The sequence below is a fragment of the Myripristis murdjan genome, chromosome 21 (assembly GCF_902150065.1).
Source record: "Myripristis murdjan chromosome 21, fMyrMur1.1, whole genome shotgun sequence".
Classification (NCBI taxonomy): Eukaryota; Metazoa; Chordata; class Actinopteri; order Holocentriformes; family Holocentridae; genus Myripristis; species Myripristis murdjan.
In genome coordinates this window covers 26,806,394-26,824,941 of record NC_044000.1, presented here as the reverse complement: position 1 = coordinate 26,824,941, position 18,548 = coordinate 26,806,394, and the positions used below count along the sequence as shown (strand labels likewise).

At 43.3% G+C, this 18,548-nt stretch overlaps 1 protein-coding gene across 1 annotated transcript; it reads left to right on the top strand.

Moving 5' to 3' along the window:
• Positions 1-14,344: 14,344 nt before the first annotated feature.
• LOC115380265 (secreted phosphoprotein 24-like) lies at positions 14,345-16,329 on the top strand. Its single transcript, XM_030081359.1, has 3 exons — positions 14,345-14,445; positions 14,540-14,659; positions 16,099-16,329. Exons 1-3 carry the CDS (start codon positions 14,350-14,352, stop codon positions 16,327-16,329), a joined length of 447 nt encoding a protein of 148 aa, XP_029937219.1. The 5' UTR covers positions 14,345-14,349.
• Positions 16,330-18,548: the final 2,219 nt, after the last annotated feature.

Below are 18,548 nucleotides of genomic sequence, written 5' to 3'. Positions count from 1 at the left end.
TTGATGGACTCCCCCCCAACACAAGCAGCACTACATACAAAGAAGGCAGCCTACCAAGCTGGTCACTGCTGGGGACAGGCCATGGTTGCAGTCCCTGAACTCCCCTCCCCAGGTGACTGGGGGTGGGGAGAGGAAGTACACAGAATGAATGAATGAATGAATGAATGAATGAATTAATTAATAATTTAACCCACATTTTTACACCTATAAAATGTGTCATGTGACAAAAAAGTTGATTCTGATTCTGACCGGTGGATGGGAAGTTTACCCAGATAAACAGATTATGAGTCTGATCTTTCCATCTTTGGCAAAACTGAAGCATCAAGTCTCTGTTCACCAGCAGATGAGCCAATTACATCCTGACAAAATCTTCCTTCTGAATTTTGATTTTAGCGTTCAAGTTGCATGTAGATCATATGGCTCAGGATGTGATGTGGTCACACATCCGTGAAGTCCAGATGGGAACTTTAAAAAAAATATGTCAATCTTGCATCCTGTCTCAGAGACCAAACTTTAACTGTGTCATCCCATAATCCCCCAAAGTCAATCCCTCAGGGCTCTTTTAACCCAGATTAAGAAGCATCATGTAAAATCCCTTCATTCCCTCCAGCACCACTGAAAGTGCTCAGATATGATCCAATTATATGAATTTATTAAACACAACCACAAGCAATGATCCCGGGATTCAAGTCAGTGTAACCCCACAAACCTCTTACCTTAAAGAATGAACAGGAACAGGGGTCTGGTATCTAAATCTAGATTCGATGAGGAGGTTGGTTATCATTAATATTGCCTGACTGCAAAAAATAGACATGGAACATCCACCCCAGTAATTCACACCACAACAAAGTTCTTTGCTTAAGGTAAGTATTTATGTAGAAAGAGGAAAAAAAGTGCAAAAAAATATATGTCTTTTCTTTTTTTTTCCAGGATACTTGTCAACAGTTCAATAATAATGGAATGAATCCTGTCCAACAAAAGCATCAATATTATTCACCATATATATATATATATTTCAACCTTGTTTCACATATAAAATGTCCTCTCTTTTTCTTTTTTTCTTGACCCACAACAGGTAAGTACAACAAAAAAAACCTCTGAGATCTCAGGAATTTCAAAGTTCAAATTAACAAAAGAAAATGTAAAAGGAAATGAAACTAAATTGATTTGAGTGCACTCAATGTCCTACCACCCTCTTTCACACCAAGTGTCCCACACAGTCCCAGATGTCGGCTGCAGTGTTGGTTGGATGGAGGTAGTGATATCCCCTTGGATGAAGGTGTGGATGAATGGAGACCGATGAGGGGGGCAGACGGGCGACGAGTGCTCCACTGAAGAATGTCCACAGGAAAAAAAACCAGCCTACACACATGTGCAGGGCAATTATTCAACAAGTCCATCATAAATGTCAAATGAAATTCACTTTCAAACAATTCCTGCCCTAAGGTGTCTTTTTTTCATTTACATTAACCCACATAAACTGTAAATATTTCAACATCTATAACTGTAAATATTAAGGCAAAAAAACACAACATAACCACCTTAAAGATTAGGCACACTTCAAATATACACTTTATAAACACAATTCACAACTATGGTAGCAAAGCTACAAAATGGCTTCCACTAACCCTTGCTTTGACCGCGATTTTTTTTTTCCACCGACCCCACACCGCGTGCGGTGTTAGCTAGCTTTGGCACAGAATTTAGCAAGCAACATAAAATACAATTTGACAGTACCATATGGCTCATAGGGCACACAATGCTATTCATACACATACACATCACTTTATCCCTCTTTGAGGTGATCCCGACTGGTTTTGTTAAAAAAAAAAAATATATATATATCGGCCTACCGGCCTCTAATTTTCCGTGTGCCGTGCTCTCTATGGGAGTTAGCATGCTAATTCAACAGGTAGTAAATTATGGCTGTTAACTCACCAGGATATCGATTGCAAACCGTGCTAATTGTTTCCAGGCTTCTTGGCCACTTCTGGTGGTCCAGCATCAAATTCAACTCTAATTTACAGTTTTCTATTTCCAAATACAGTTTTTCAACTCATACGGGGTGGCGTCGTGAACAGAGGGAAACAAACACTGCGCACTGCAAAAAGAGAAAAAAAAAGTCACACCCACAGCGCTCTCTGCTGTGCGTGAGCGGCACATGTCAATCAATGTCAGCATCTCTTAAAGGAACAGTAACATGGCATTAATCTAGGGTGAATTTACCCAGATTACATCCTCCCCCTCTAAACTGCATCAGTCTCTGCATGCAAGTTAAACATTACAGGACACTTGATGGGTGCTGTGAGGTACTGGGGAGAGCATTTCTTGCAGGCTTTCAAAAAACATGCTAAGGGCAAGGATCAAAGGTTTTCCCAGCTCATCATAGGTCAACTTATGTGGTGGATGCCTGTCCCTGTTGGAACGTCTGAGCTCAATTGGTCTGCTGTCAGAAACAGTGTTTACATCCTCTTCATGGTCCTGCGAGACAGGCTCAACCGCGTGGTTAGGCAAAGGTGCTCCACTTCCGGGGCAAGCTGACAGGGCGCCTCTGTTTCCTCCTTCTCCAAATGGTATGTCAGGCATGTCATTGTCTGAAATGTCTATGATGACATGATCACTGGATCCAGCATTATTGCTTGTTTCAACCACCAACTCAGGAGGTTTAGCTGACAGATCACAACTTTTGTGCTCTGACCTTGCCAGGTTCTGTGTGTCAAACTCAGACATCCGGGGACTCAGTGGAACTGGAGGCCGTCTCGGTCGTGTAGTTTCTATTTCCTGCACATAAGGGCCCCACATAGTGAGCTTTGAGGGTCCATCCAAGTAGTAACCTTCCTCTTCTTCATCTCTCAGATCTCCCTCCACATCATCCCACTCCACCTGCTGATTTCCGGCACTGCTACTTCTCAGCTCCATTTTCTTTTGTTTGCTTAGCCCTGATCTCTGAGCTGGAGTTTCCTCAACAGGTAGAAACCCGCAGGGCAAAAGCAGGTCTCTGTGAAGGGTGCGATGTGAGCCACTGCCTCTCTCTGGCTTGACTACATACACCGGCCCACCGTCAATTCTTTTCACAACAACGTGAATAGAATGCTCCCACCTGTCTGCCAACTTGTGTTTTCCCCGTATGCTGACATTTCTTATCAGGACTCGGTCTCCTTCTACTAACTCAGCAGCTCTAACTCTGGCATCAAACCGTAGTTTGTTCCTCTCTCCTGCCTTCTTTGAGTTTTCTGCAGCCAGTGTGTAACTTTCCTGGAGACGTTTACTTAAGTTCTTGACGTATTCTGAATGTGTCATATGAGTTTCTGTGAGAGGGCTGATTCCCAGGACAAGGTCAACTGGAAGAGTAGGCTGTCTACCAAACATGAGTTCATAGGGTGAGTACCCAGTTGTGTCATTTCTGGTACAATTGTATGCATGTACGAGGGGCTTTACAAAATCTCTCCAGTGATGTTTGTCCTTTTCCTCCAGGGTTCCCAGCATACTTAACAAGGTCCTGTTAAAGCGCTCAACAGGATTCCCCTGGGGATGATAGGGCGTAGTACGCACCTTCTCTGTTCCAATCATTGAACACAGCTCCTTGATTGTATGGGATTCAAAATCTCTCCCTTGATCACTATGGAGCCGGCTAGGAAAGCCATAATGGACTAGAAAATTCTCCCAGAGAGCCTTGGCAACAGTCTTGGCCTTTTGGTCCTTGGTTGGTACTGCCACTGCAAACTTTGTAAAGTGGTCAGTGATGACCAAGATGTTCCTGATGTCATGACTGTCGGGTTCAAGAGACAGATAGTCCATGCATACAAGTTCTAATGGATAGGTTGTCTGTATGTTCACCATGGGCGCGGCCCTCTGGGGTTTAGCTTTCCTCCGAAAACATCTCTCACATGTCTGACACTTCATTTCAATGGATTCTGCCATCTTTGGCCAATAAAATCTGGCTCGAGCAAGATTTAGTACACGCTCAGATCCCAAATGACCAATGTCATCATGTAAACCTTGTAGGGCTTTCTCTCTGTACTGTTTGGGCAAGACAAGCTGATAGATAATACTGCCACGATCAAAGCATCTCCTGTAAAGGATTCCATTTCTGATTTCAAGCCTGTTCCACTGCCTGAGGAGTAACTTGGCTTCAGGCTGTTCAGTACTTATATCCTTGAAGCTGGGCTTTTGTGCCCCTTCCACCAGGGAGATAACTCTCCTGATGGATGGGTCCTGCCTTTGGGCTTTATGCCAATCTTCCTTTGTGAGGCCAGGTAAGGTGTTTTGACCCTGACAAGCAAACAATTCAGGCACTGATGAGGCATCAGCGGCAAGAGACTCTGCAAGAACAGGAAGTTCTGGTGTAGTGACTGAGTGGTGCTGACAAACTGCAGAGACGACAGCAGTGGGGATTTCTTTTGCCTCACTTCCTAAGATGCGCCTGGTCATTTCATTGATCCTCTCCCTTTCCTTCAGGTAATCATCGTCCTCCTGTGGTGCATCCTGGGGGCGTCTGGATAGGCCATCAGCATCTCCATTTGAGCGTCCTGCTCGGTACTTGATTTTAAATCTGAAGGTCGACAGGGCAGCCAACCAACGGTGTCCTGCGGCGTCAAGCTTGGCAGAAGTAAGGACATAAGTGAGTGGATTATTGTCAGTTAGAACGGTGAAATCAGTGCCATAGAGATAATCACAAAACTTCTCACAAATCGCCCACTTCAAAGCTAGATACTCTAGCTTGTGAGCCGGGTAATTCCCTTCATGCTTTGACAGACCTCTGCTGGCATAAGCTACTACTCTGAGCTTCCCCTCTTGTTCTTGATAAAGAGCAGCTCCCAGCCCTGTACAGCAAGCATCCGTGTGTAAGACATATGGAAGTTTGGGGTTGGCGAATGCAAGAACAGGGGCCGAGGTTAGCTTGTCAATGAGAGTTCTGAAGGCAGACTCACATTCAGACGTCCACTCTGCCTCAAAGGGTGCTCGAGGATTCACACAGTTCCTGGGCCGGTCGCGTTTGTAGGTCTTACCTCTCTTTTTAGGTGGGTAGTACCCGACAGTGAGAGAGTTGAGTGGCTTGGCAATTTTTGAGTAGCCCTCTACGAAACGCCTATAATAACCAGCGAATCCTAGGAAGCGTTTCAGTTCTTCTCTGTTCACAGGACGAGGCCAATCTTTAAGAGCAGCGACTTTGTCTGGGTCGGTGTGGACACCATGGGCATCTACCACGTGACCAAGATATTTTACAGATGACTTGAAAAACTGACATTTTTCAGGTGACAACTTTAGACCATAGTCTTTGAGACGATGTAGCACTTTCATAAGTCTGAACTCATGTTCTTCAAGTGTCTCTGAAAAGACAATGAGGTCATCTAAAAATACAAGCACCTCGCTCAGATGGAGATCTCCAACGCATTTTTCCATTAAGCGTTGAAACGTGCTAGGAGCGTTGGTCACACCTTGAGGCATACGGTTGAATTCGTAAAAGCCCAAGGGACATGTGAACGCAGTTTTTGGCTTATCCTCCTCTGCCATCTCCACCTGGTAATAACCAGATTTAAGGTCCATCACTGAGAACCACTTTGCGCCGCTTAGTGCTGAGAAGGTGTCTTCGATGTTTGGAAGGGCATATGCATCTTTTATAGTACGAGTGTTCAGCTTCCTATAATCAATACACAGCCTGATTTTCCCATTCTTTTTCTTTACCACCACCACAGGAGATGCAAAGGGACTCTGAGACTCTTTTATTATTCCAGCATCCAGAAGCTCTCTAAGGTGCTGTTTCACAGCCTCTCTGTCACTTGGGTGTATTGGCCTGCAGCGCTCTTTAAAAGGCGTTTGGTCTTGTAGGTGAATGTGGTGCTTCACAGCAGTTGTGTGACCAAAGGAAAGCTCATCAACAGCAAAGACTTCTGAGATAGAGTTCAGTTTGTCTGTAATACGCTGTTTCCACTCTTCAGAAATGAGAGAATCATCAAGGTTGAATGCAAGCTTCTCACCTTGTAGCTTAGTGTTATCAGGCACAGACTGACTGGAAGTCAGGGATATGACACTCTGAGCGGCAGATACTTCACCAATGACACACTTTGGCAGCAGTGTGACACTGTGGTCTGTCACATTTTTGAGAATAACAGGAATCTTGCTTGAGGCCCTACAGTGGATGTTCATTAGTGCACATTCGAGGAATAACCCACCAGGCAGGGGAGAAAACTCAGGTGGTTCAAGAATGAAGGAAGTGTGTGGATTAGCTCTCCCTACTCTGACATCTCCAAAGACACACATTTTGTGCCGTGGTGGAATGGTTATGGGGTTTCTCCCATGTAATTTCACAAGAGAAGGCTTGGTTTCACTTCCGTGGACTCGAGCAACATGCTGAAGAAGTAAAGCAAAGCTATCAGACCTTCTAAAGAATGCTGACTTGTCATGGTCTACTCCACGCTGGTAGAGCTGAAGCAAGACATTTGTGCCCACCAGCAGTGGGGTTTTGCTATTAAAGTGACACTCTGGGACAATGAGGGCTAGAGCATTCACTTGTTCTTCTGTGCCAGTCACACTGTCAGGGAAAGTCAGAGGGACTTCAATGTAGCCAAGATAGGGCACCGGCTGACCCCCAGCCCCCTCAACTTCAAGCAGGTGATGAATGGGCTGAATGGGAATGGATGCCAAATATCTGGAATGAAAAGTCTTTGAAATAGTCGTGACTTGGGATCCAGTGTCAAGGATTGAGCCACATCTTACATCTCCCACAGAGACTGTGGAGACACAACGGGGACCTACAAGCCCTGGCGGAAGGCTGTAACTGAACCCATCGCTGTCCTCAAGGGTTTTGGCCCCTATCTTTTCCTTCACATCATGGGTCATTACTATGGGACTTTTCTGATTAATACCCTCAGCTCCTGATTGTCCCGCAGCAGGAGCCACTAACAGTTTAAAGATGCTTTGTGGGCTTCCTGTTGGGCCCTGAACTTTTCACGTTTGTCTCGAAGCTCTGCATTCTTCCTCCGAACAAGCGCTTGGTTAGGTTCATTAGCGCAGTTAGCAGCGATGTGGCCGTCTTCTCCACACTTAAAGCAGAACCATGGTCTGGGTTGAGTGGAGGTTCGGGATGTCAACTCAGGGTCTGCCACACGGGTTGCTAAGCTGTCACCTTTAAAGGGGGGTTCTTTCTTTGCAGGGCTGCAGAAGCGCTCCTCAGACTTTGATTCTTTTCTCTCTTTTTGTATTAATTGTGTCACTTGTTTTTGGAGTTCAGCAACTTCCTTTTCAAGTTTGGAACCTATATCATGCTTTTTAGGAGTCATGGCAGCAGGTTCCTCATCAACGACTGGCACGCTCAAAACTGAATGTGCATAGGCCGCAGCCCTTGTGCTTCCTAAATGTTTTTTCATACGGTCCATTTTTGCTGTCCGTCTGTCTTCCTCTGTTCTCAGAAGGAGCAACAGTTCAGAGAAAGATGGTGGATTGTTCTTCCGATGCTCAAGCTGAAGACTGATGAGTAAGCTCTGGTCCCAGCAACCCCTGCAGAATTGCCGGAGTAAGTGTTTGTCAGATTCTTTAGGTGAAACTCCCCCTCTAGAGATGGCCTTAGTGAGCAGAGTTTGAAGTCTGTTAAGGTAGACAGAGGGCTTTTCTCCAGAATTTTGGTTTGAACCCAAGAAGGTTGCAAACAGTTCTTCACCATCCTCCACTACCCCAAATGCAGATTCAAGTTGGATGAGGTAAGCATTAGGAGGTGCACTAGTGCCAAGGGGTTTGACAATGTCAGCAGCTGGGCTGAGCAGGCTCTCTAAAATTCTCCTCACCTTTTGAGAGTCAGACAGTGAAGCATCAGCGAGGAGAAGATCAACCTGGGTGCGCCAAGCATCATAATCAACTTCACCATTTGGTTTTGGCAGCCGCCCTGAAAAGGTTCTGATCCTGCTCTGGCTGTAGCTGGCTGGGGTTGTGTCACTACGAATGAAGTGTTCAACAATGACTTTCTGGATTTGGGGTGGATTCACCATGTTCTCATCAAGATGAGTAGGACTCATTGGAGCACTGGAGGGAGAAGCATTCCAAGCTGAGCCAGTCAGTTGTGGCTCTGGAGTTTCAAGCTGATTCTCTTTAGGGCCTCTGGTCTCACTACCAGACACAGGAGTAGGCTGATTGGAAGACTGGAAGTGAGTATCAGGACTCTGTGGGGAGCCCTGGTCAGGAGGAGCTTGCTGCATCCCACACTTAAGCATATCCCAAAAACCAGCCTTGCTGCTGCCAGCAAGAGTGCTCAGTTCAGCCAAGCATTTTAGAGCTAATTCTCTGCCAAGCTCTTCTTGACACAGGTCACGAATGGTCCTCACATGCCAGGTAATGTTGGGATCATTGGGGCTAGGTATGTCACCTAGGCTTGCAGAATCAAGTCTTGAAATTGTTCTCTCTGATGAATACTGTATTAGGGCCCTGCCTTTTGGCTGATTTGACTCATCAGGAACTCTAACCATTTTAACTATGTCACCATTTGTTTTGAAGAATTTTGATATTTCTTCATCGGTGTAAGTATCATCTATGCCTGTCACCAAAAGGCAACTAGGCCCATGCATATCAAACTGGTTGCACATATCCATTTTGCTCATATATATGTCTAGTACAATGAATCTAATTTAGTTTTGTTTAGTACCACACTCTTCTCTGTTTTAACAGCAATTTACACAACACACAAAACCAAAATACAGTTTAACATGTAAAATTTTTGTGTAATGTTGTTTCTTTGTAAAACACGTACTGGGGTGGGAGCTAATTTTAGTTATACAAACCTCCTGGCTGCTGGCTCGCCACTTTTGTAACCCCACAAACCTCTTACCTTAAAGAATGAACAGGAACAGGGGTCTGGTATCTAAATCTAGATTCGATGAGGAGGTTGGTTATCATTAATATTGCCTGACTGCAAAAAATAGACATGGAACATCCACCCCAGTAATTCACACCACAACAAAGTTCTTTGCTTAAGGTAAGTATTTATGTAGAAAGAGGAAAAAAAGTGCAAAAAAATATATGTCTTTTCTTTTTTTTTCCAGGATACTTGTCAACAGTTCAATAATAATGGAATGAATCCTGTCCAACAAAAGCATCAATATTATTCACCATATATATATATATATTTCAACCTTGTTTCACATATAAAATGTCCTCTCTTTTTCTTTTTTTTCTTGACCCACAACAGGTAAGTACAACAAAAAAAACCTCTGAGATCTCAGGAATTTCAAAGTTCAAATTAACAAAAGAAAATGTAAAAGGAAATGAAACTAAATTGATTTGAGTGCACTCAATGTCCTACCACCCTCTTTCACACCAAGTGTCCCACACAGTCCCAGATGTCGGCTGCAGTGTTGGTTGGATGGAGGTAGTGATATCCCCTTGGATGAAGGTGTGGATGAATGGAGACCGATGAGGGGGGCAGACGGGCGACGAGTGCTCCACTGAAGAATGTCCACAGGAAAAAAAACCAGCCTACACACATGTGCAGGGCAATTATTCAACAAGTCCATCATAAATGTCAAATGAAATTCACTTTCAAACAATTCCTGCCCTAAGGTGTCTTTTTTTCATTTACATTAACCCACATAAACTGTAAATATTTCAACATCTATAACTGTAAATATTAAGGCAAAAAAACACAACATAACCACCTTAAAGATTAGGCACACTTCAAATATACACTTTATAAACACAATTCACAACTATGGTAGCAAAGCTACAAAATGGCTTCCACTAACCCTTGCTTTGACCGCGATTTTTTTTTTCCACCGACCCCACACCGCGTGCGGTGTTAGCTAGCTTTGGCACAGAATTTAGCAAGCAACATAAAATACAATTTGACAGTACCATATGGCTCATAGGGCACACAATGCTATTCATACACATACACATCACTTTATCCCTCTTTGAGGTGATCCCGACTGGTTTTGTTAAAAAAAAATATATATATATATCGGCCTACCGGCCTCTAATTTTCCGTGTGCCGTGCTCTCTATGGGAGTTAGCATGCTAATTCAACAGGTAGTAAATTATGGCTGTTAACTCACCAGGATATCGATTGCAAACCGTGCTAATTGTTTCCAGGCTTCTTGGCCACTTCTGGTGGTCCAGCATCAAATTCAACTCTAATTTACAGTTTTCTATTTCCAAATACAGTTTTTCAACTCATACGGGGTGGCGTCGTGAACAGAGGGAAACAAACACTGCGCACTGCAAAAAGAGAAAAAAAAAGTCACACCCACAGCGCTCTCTGCTGTGCGTGAGCGGCACATGTCAATCAATGTCAGCATCTCTTAAAGGAACAGTAACATGGCATTAATCTAGGGTGAATTTACCCAGATTACATCAGCAAAAGCCGTTAGAGCTCAGCAGCTTCATTAAAAATACCTGTCAGGTGTGTTTCAGGTGCTGAGGTGGACAGATCCTGGACACACAATGTCTGATCTATAGTCTGATTTGTGTTACGCCACATCTAGCTTTTTCATTTGTAGCACCCACTAGTGGTTGTTTTGAATGAAACTTTCTCGGTATGTTTCAAGTATTGATGGGAACATATCCTGCAGTTTTCATGATGACTGGACCAATGAATGCTGATTTTTGTTTATGTGCTAAGCTACGAGTGTAGAGTGTAGAGTGAGGATTGATGGATGTCAGTTCCAGGCTTTGTCTAAATTAGACTCATGGTGTAGGAGTTATTCTGCTTTTTTTTATTCTGCTTTATTCTGCTTTATTTTTATTCTGCTTTATTTGACAGTCACAATGAAGATGGACGGAGAGGGCAGGGGGGAGGAGGGGGATGACAGGCAGCAGAGGACCTGGGCTCTGATCAGGGCTGAGCCCTGGTACATGGTACATGCTCTTTACTGGTGAGTCACCGGTGCACCTGAGGAGTTATGAATTTTTTAAGTTCAAAATTTTGACCTTTAATTACAGGGCCCCCATCAGGCTGATTGGGGTCATTTTTCTTGAGAGGCATTTGCATACAATCTCCAGCTAATGTGCAAAATTTCATGTTTCTACCATTTACCTTCTCACAGGAATTAGCAAAAGCTCTCTGAAGAAGAAAGAAACAATAATAAACCAAATCAGAAACAACAGAACTTACACTACCTAACAGAGTTTCAACTCCAACATGTGTTTGTTTTGTGTTTATTTTACAGTAAACCACTGAGAGCACGCTCCGACCTGCTGGGTAAACATTAGAGTGAAATCACTGTGTGTGGTCCTCTAGCCGCCCCGAGGCTGAACCGTAAGAATTTCTCCGGCATCCACAGCGTCTCTGCATGATCCAGCCTGCCCGACACCTCGGAGCTGGCCGAGTCCTGGCTGCAGCTTCGTCTCCGGCATGAAGCGCATCCCTCAGGACGCCAGCTGAAACCAGGCTGACGTCTGGACCTCTGCACTGCCATCCTGCTCCTCCTCACTCCTCCTTACACCTCCAAACCCAACAGAGCCCCAACCTGGACACGTTTCGTCCCTTAACACTGGACCTTCTCACACTGCAAAAAATATCATCTTCAGTGTTAAAATGTTGTTTTCCTGTAAGGACTGTTTATATGTAGCTGGGGGTCGGACACTCACTTGACAAAATTTAAATTTATTTAGACCAAAGTAGCTTGTTATTTTTTAATATTGTCACTGCCGTGCCGTGTCTTGCAGAATTCATGTCATATTGTTTGCCTATATTAGTGACAGTGTTTTAGGGCCACTGTAGGTAAAAAATGATCGAGCCTGGTGATAGAAGGGGGGTATTATTCAGAGGACAAAATGCAGAATTTCCAAGATTAAAATTGTAAATTTATGAGAAAAAAAAAAATCACAAATTTATGAGAAAAAAACTCTAAAATCCTTAGATTATAAAGACACAAATACACAGAATAAAGTATTTTTTCTCCTCCTGCCTGTCCAAGGCTCCTCCTCATCAAATTCTACTTTGCAGTGGGATCCAGTCAGAAGGAAATCCTGCTGGTTTGAGTCCAGAATCACAATCCTCTCGGAGTCAGTGGGAGACCATAGCTCAGTGTCCATACATGGACATAACATTGAGCAGGTACACTCTTATAAATACCTGGGGGTCCATATCGACAGCGATCTAAGCTGGCACACGCATGTGACAAGCGTCTGTGCCCGAATTCACCAGCGCCTTCATTTTTTTACGTCGGCTCAGAGTGTTTGGTGTCTGTAGGAATATTATGTTGATTTTCTACAAAGCAGCTATTGAGTCTGTGTTACAGTATGGGATTATCAGTTGGTTCGGCAACCTAACTGTGAAATCAAAGGCTCAGATTGTAAATTTGACAAAAATGGCAGAAAAAAATCATTGGCATGACAGCACCTGCAACTCTTCAAGACCTGTTTCAACAATCAGTTCTTAAAGTGGCAAATAATATCTTGACGGACACATCACATGTACTAAACTCTGAATATGTTTTATTGAACTCAGGGAGGAGGTATAGGGTCCCTCTATGTGATCACAATAGATACAAGCACTCATTCATCCCACTCTCAGTCAAGCTCAGAAATGAGCAGATTGCACAGGATGGACGGAAACGATAAGGGATAAGGGATGTGATGCTGATTTCGCACATATGTATTGCACTATTTTTTTTATGTGACTGCTGAGTATTTTTCTTTTTCTTTAGTATTTCTGTTGACTATTTAATTGCTTATGTATCCTAAGTATTTATATTTATTAACTGCTCTCTTTATTGAAGACTATTGTGTGGGGGTGTAGTGAAATGTGTGGATGTGAGTGGAATGTCCTGTCTGCTGCAGACCCCTCTGTCTGAGACAAATTTCTCCCACGGGAGACACTTTGACTCTGACTTTGAACCTCCCTCCTCCTGCTCCTCCTCCTCCTCCTCCTCCTCCTCTCTCAGGTAAGGAAAACGGCTCACCTCCTCTGACAGAAACAGATTCTGCCTGCAAATTGAGGAGAGAGGATCTTCTTGGCGGAGAACTGCTGTCCTGAGCAGAGATGGGCTTTTCATCATCTTCCTGGTCTCTTCTGCTCTTGCTGGTGGCCTTGAAGTGCCTCTGCTACTCTGGTGAGTCTGCAGCTTCCTTCTGCACAAAAGTCTGGAGGATGCTGGGAAAAATCTGGCCTCTGTCTGTAACTCGACATGTCGCTACGAAGACTAATGCTGGACCACACTGTGCTGCCGTGTTAAAGGAGTGAAAAACTAAATCAAATGTAAATCAACATGACTTTCACTCAGGTCGTCCGGGTTCACATCAAATTTCAACAGTGTTTGCTTTTAGGTAGCTAACCTTAGCCAGCTAATATTAGCAAACATTCACTGATATTCACTAGTTGTATAAACGCTGGTTTTTGCTGAACATGAATCTGCTAATATTGCGGTTTTCTTTACCTAAACCCTAAACCCTAAGCTGAACAATAACGTTTTCCTGACCTTGAGAAAGTATTTTAGCAGCTAGCTGGTGGGTTAACCTGTGGGTCGGATCACATGACCTGGGTGAGGTATGACGATGACAAGATGTGAGGTAACTTGTGCTGCACAGGACTGGAAAGGTGCAGGAGTCAGGTATCACATATAACTAAAAGCTGCTTTCATTGAAATGCCAAAAGAGTTTCTCCGATGATGGTTAAGCGCATCACCGCTGGTAAAACTCTAAACCACAGTCAACCTTTACCTTAACCACATTTCATAAATTTAATGTATTAATTAAATTTTAGCATGGCTAAATACTGAGCCCTAATTTCGTTGCATTATTATACGTATATGATTGTGCAATGACAATAAAAATCTATCTATCTATCTATCTATCTACCTCATGTGAGGAGCAGAGTGTTTTATTTTCTGCTCTTTTTCTCTGCGTGTTGACACTGAGAGGTGCTCCCCTGCAAATGTCTCAGTGTTTCATACAGATGTGATCATGCACAACTGGAAAGTTTCTGCTGCAGGTTTACATTTCGTCAGCTTTGCCGACGCAGAGTTGGACGAGGGTTGTTTGTTTGTTTGTTTGTTTGTTTGTTCCATCGACAGAAAATCCAAGTCCCGACCATGCACTTTGATTGACAGGTGAGCTCTGGGAAGTGACTGAGGAGAGCTAAGCATCACAGATGGTGCAATCAGACAATTATGCTCATGCCTGTGATTCCACAAAACCTCAAACATGGTTTAGATTTGATTTCAATTACTAGCGGAAACAAATTATGAAACCGACAGGAGATGGAAAAACAAACAAACACAGATGGCGACATGAAACGCCTGAAGGCCTCCTAAAAAGAACAGAACACAGAGGAGAAGAACGAAAAATACATCAGTATGACCCTGTGACGTGTGTGTGTGTGTGTGTGTGTGTGTCTCAGGTCAGAGGTCTCCCAGTTACAGGCCAATGGTTTATCAGGCCGCCGCTGCCTCTGTGTCAAGGATCAACCAGCTGAACCCTGGACCAAGACTCTACAGAGCCTCACACGCCACTGTGCACAGGGTGAAGACACACACACACACACACACACACACACACAGAACCGATCAAGTAGAATCAAGAGGTGAAGCAGGATGTGGCACTTTGCTGTCCTCAGATCAGCCGGCTCAACAGGTCCCATGAGCTGCTGCTGGAGCTGGTCGTCAGGGAGACGCAGTGTGGGCGGGCGCTGATGAGACAACTGGACCGATGTGCCATCAGACCAGGACCTGCCGTGGTGAGCACGCACAGACACACACACACACACACACACACACACACGGCGTTGTGTTTCCATCACTTTAGAGGCCATTACATTGACTTATATTCATTTCCTGGAGACTTATCCTAACCCTGAACCCAAAACAAGTAGCCACTGAAAATCAGCCCTAATCATAACCTTTTCAAAATGAGATTACAATAACACACGCCCAGCGTCTCCTCCTCAGCTCCAGCTGTCCAGTCTGATGCAGCTCAGCTCAGCAGCTCTGCCATAAACTCTACCTTTTAACAAAGTTTACAAGGTTCAGTTTGTGTTGACATTGTGCAGAATGTGTCACTTTAATTCTGTGTTTATTACTGAGGTTGTAGTTTGAAGAGGTCTGTTACTGGACTACATTACACTGAGAGGGGTTTCTAGTTTTTTGTCCTCCCTATTTATATGCATAAGGACCACTTACTATGAACACACTGAATGAACACGTCTGTTAATATTATCATTAGAAATGTTTGTTTTAAAAACGGGAAACTCGCAGTGCAGTCAAATATGTATGGAACTTATCCACCCAAAGAAACGTTTGCAAACATTTCTCTGTGATGAATTTTATTTAGAGTTTATGACCGTATATCACCTTGCATAGTGTCCAGCCACACTGTGCTGCTGCGTACTCAGTTAATGCTTCATTCAGTGCCAACTCAGGAGAAATGGAGACTTTTTTCTTTGATACTGGCCTTGGAGGAAAATTACACATTTCTTCCTGTGAGTCTTCATTAATCCTGAGGTGAAAGTGTGCATGTCGTGTTGCTGCAGGTTGTAAATTTACCAAATGGCAATTCCAAGGTCCGAGTTCAAGTGAACACAGCTTTAGCTCTCAAATGACGGTTTAGCTCTCTTATAATGGTTTTTGCCTCGGTGGACTGTGTTGAAGGCTGGATCTTCGGTAAAATATCCTAAAGTGAGATTGAGAAGTAATGAGAGGCTCTAAGGAGACGAGAGTTTCACATGGAGAATGAAATGAATGAAATTTATAACTGTCTGCAAATTTGTCATGAAAAATTGAGGGAAGGGTTCTTTTTTTAAGGAGTTATAAACACATAAACCAATCTGGAGATGGTTCACCTGATAAACACTGAGGACACCTAACTGGAAAAATAAAGACAGAGAAGGATGATTTTGATGTACACAACTTATTATTCATAGTTCTCGTTTCTGAAGACAGGGGATGGGCTCAAGTCTTCTCCTCACTAAAGCTAGCTGTAATATTGTACGATTATGAGTATAAATGATGTGCATTAGCATTTTAATACAGCCTGCACTGAAAAAATACCAGACCTCTCCTTTAAGTATAGAAGAGTTTAATGTAAAGAGTAAAATGTGATCAGAAAATACATAAAAAATTCAACAATTAAAACTTTAGTGGAATATATCATATTCTACATCTCTCTCTCTCTGTCTAGTTGTGCTTCAGTCTTGTCCAAGTGTCAACTAACCAGACTGCAGTCAATTTCCTGAGTTGCAGCCAATCAGGAGGCGGCTTCTCCAGCTCTAGCTCCACCTCCGAATCTTTAGAGAATGGCTTCCGACTGCCGCCGCCTCTGAAGCCGCCCATCATCATCAACGTTCCTCGCAACACAAACGCAACTGTGATATGTGACGGTGTGTTCAACTGTGTCCCATTCCTGTTCTAGAGGCACACACACATGCACACACACACACACACACACACACACACATGAACACGTATATATCCATACACACAAACATGTAATCCAATTCATCCAGATTACCCAAAATTTGTAATCGATGTATGCATGCAATAAAAATCGGATTATTCCAAACCGTTGTGTGTTTTCAAATTAAAATTCTCCAAATTGCTAATCAAAATTTCATGCAACAGATAAATCTCAAACAGACAAAAACAAAATGTGACTTTTTGCAGGTGATGTCCTTTTATGAAAACCTTAATGTTGGCATTCTAATCGTAACAAGCAGCAGAAGCAAAACGCCTTTGACCTTTGAAAGTTCATGTCATGTTTAAAAGTAAAACTTTCATCAACCAATCCACATGCTAGCATACACACAAATCAGTTTTTACCAAATCAAAACAATTACACCACAAGGCAGTGTTCTGTCTCCATTATTATTTACTTTGACAATATACAGCCTGTAGCTCCAAGTATTTTACAAAAACATACAACAATCCAAATTAAAAAAAAAAAAAAAAATGTAGAAATTATGGCTGAGTTCGGTCACATCATCGTCATTTTAGTGAAAAATTATGAACCTGCTGTCTTTTCTGGGAAAATTCCTGTACAGTGCTGGAGTTTACATGATGACACTGAAGGCAACATGTACCCACATAGCAGATGGGTCTGGCCCGGATCCGGTATTAAGGCGGCACTGCTGGGCTACTGCTGGCATGGCAAGTGGTATGTTAACCGGATGTGGACCAGGTCTGGAATTGATGGCACTGTTTATGTGACGGCATGCCACATGTGGGCCGATTGTGGTTGGGTTTATGTGGCCCAGATCTGTCTTATATTAACTGACGCACATAGGTTCTGTACAAATAAAGAACTGTTAAGTCTTACCTTTCAAATGTTTTTCTACCTTGTCTCACACATCACCACCCCAAAATACATATACACTCCTAAATCAGTTGAGTCTTTCAGAGTTTACAGTAATAAGTGAATTTAAAATGATAAACAAATCCACAACACAATAATGAGCTTCAAAACTGACAAAAAAAAAAAAAACAAAAACTTTATTTCTCAGAATCGAATGAGTAGCCTAATAATTAAAACTGATGGCCTTAACCTTATTGTTGAGTCATCAAGGACAACTTCGTGTTTTTGTGTTGAGAAATATCATATATTAAATATATTATTTATATTAAAAGAAAACGTTCACTGCCTGAGTCCTGAAAGACTGTCCGCTGATTGGTCGTGATGTTTCCCTGACAGCCAACCAATAAAACCACCGCTTGGTCGCCACTGAACGTGTCAGGCTGTGTCCTTCGCTCTCATTGGCCAACTCTCAACATGTGACTCCGTTTCCTGTGCTCTCATTGGCTGTAGCTACTTCCTGTTGTAAATCCCGCGCACAGAACTGAATGTTTACTTTGGAGCGCGCTACTTTGAGCAAAAGAGAGAAAAGAGGAGGTATGTTTACGGTCTTATTATATCCACTTGTACAGTTTCTTAATATTGTTGATTAAGGAATAACTTTGTGACTTAACACACAGTGCACATATATCCCTGCAAGTTGTTATGTGTTGTAACAGTATTCTGTGGGTTCTGTCACCAGCAACCGACCCGCGGTCGTCCCGATGCTGTAGCTGCTGCTTCAGTTGGCAGGAAGCGGACATGCAGCTTGTAGGAACCTCCGTGAACCACAGAGTTGAGGCAGAACAGTCGCACGACATCAGAGGGAAAACCAAAGGACATTTTCTCTGTAAAATATGACCCGGTTTTACTAAAATTGCTGTTTTATGCAAGTACAGAGCTGCCAACTTTTCAAAAATTCTTGGAGTGAGATTTGATGTGTGTGTGTGTGTGTGTGTGTGTGTGTGTGTGTGTGTGTTTGGGTTGGGGGGGGGGGCTCACATTACAACACTCTCAAGCGCGATTGCCCCCGGTATGTACGTCATCACATTGAAATACGACACACGCATGGCCCGACGTCATCATGAATCAATATAGCCTAAGCCTAGTTCAAATACATTCATCATGTCTTCCTTTTAACTAAAAGACGTTTTTGTAGGCTACCTTGTAATCAGACATAGGGATGTTTATTTACCTTAAGTTTCGGAGGTAACTTCCTCCTTCAGAAGGGTCCAGGTCAGGAGCGGCACCTGTCAGATCCGGTAGACCTGAGCTGACCGTGTGGCCGCGCACTGTGCGGTGCC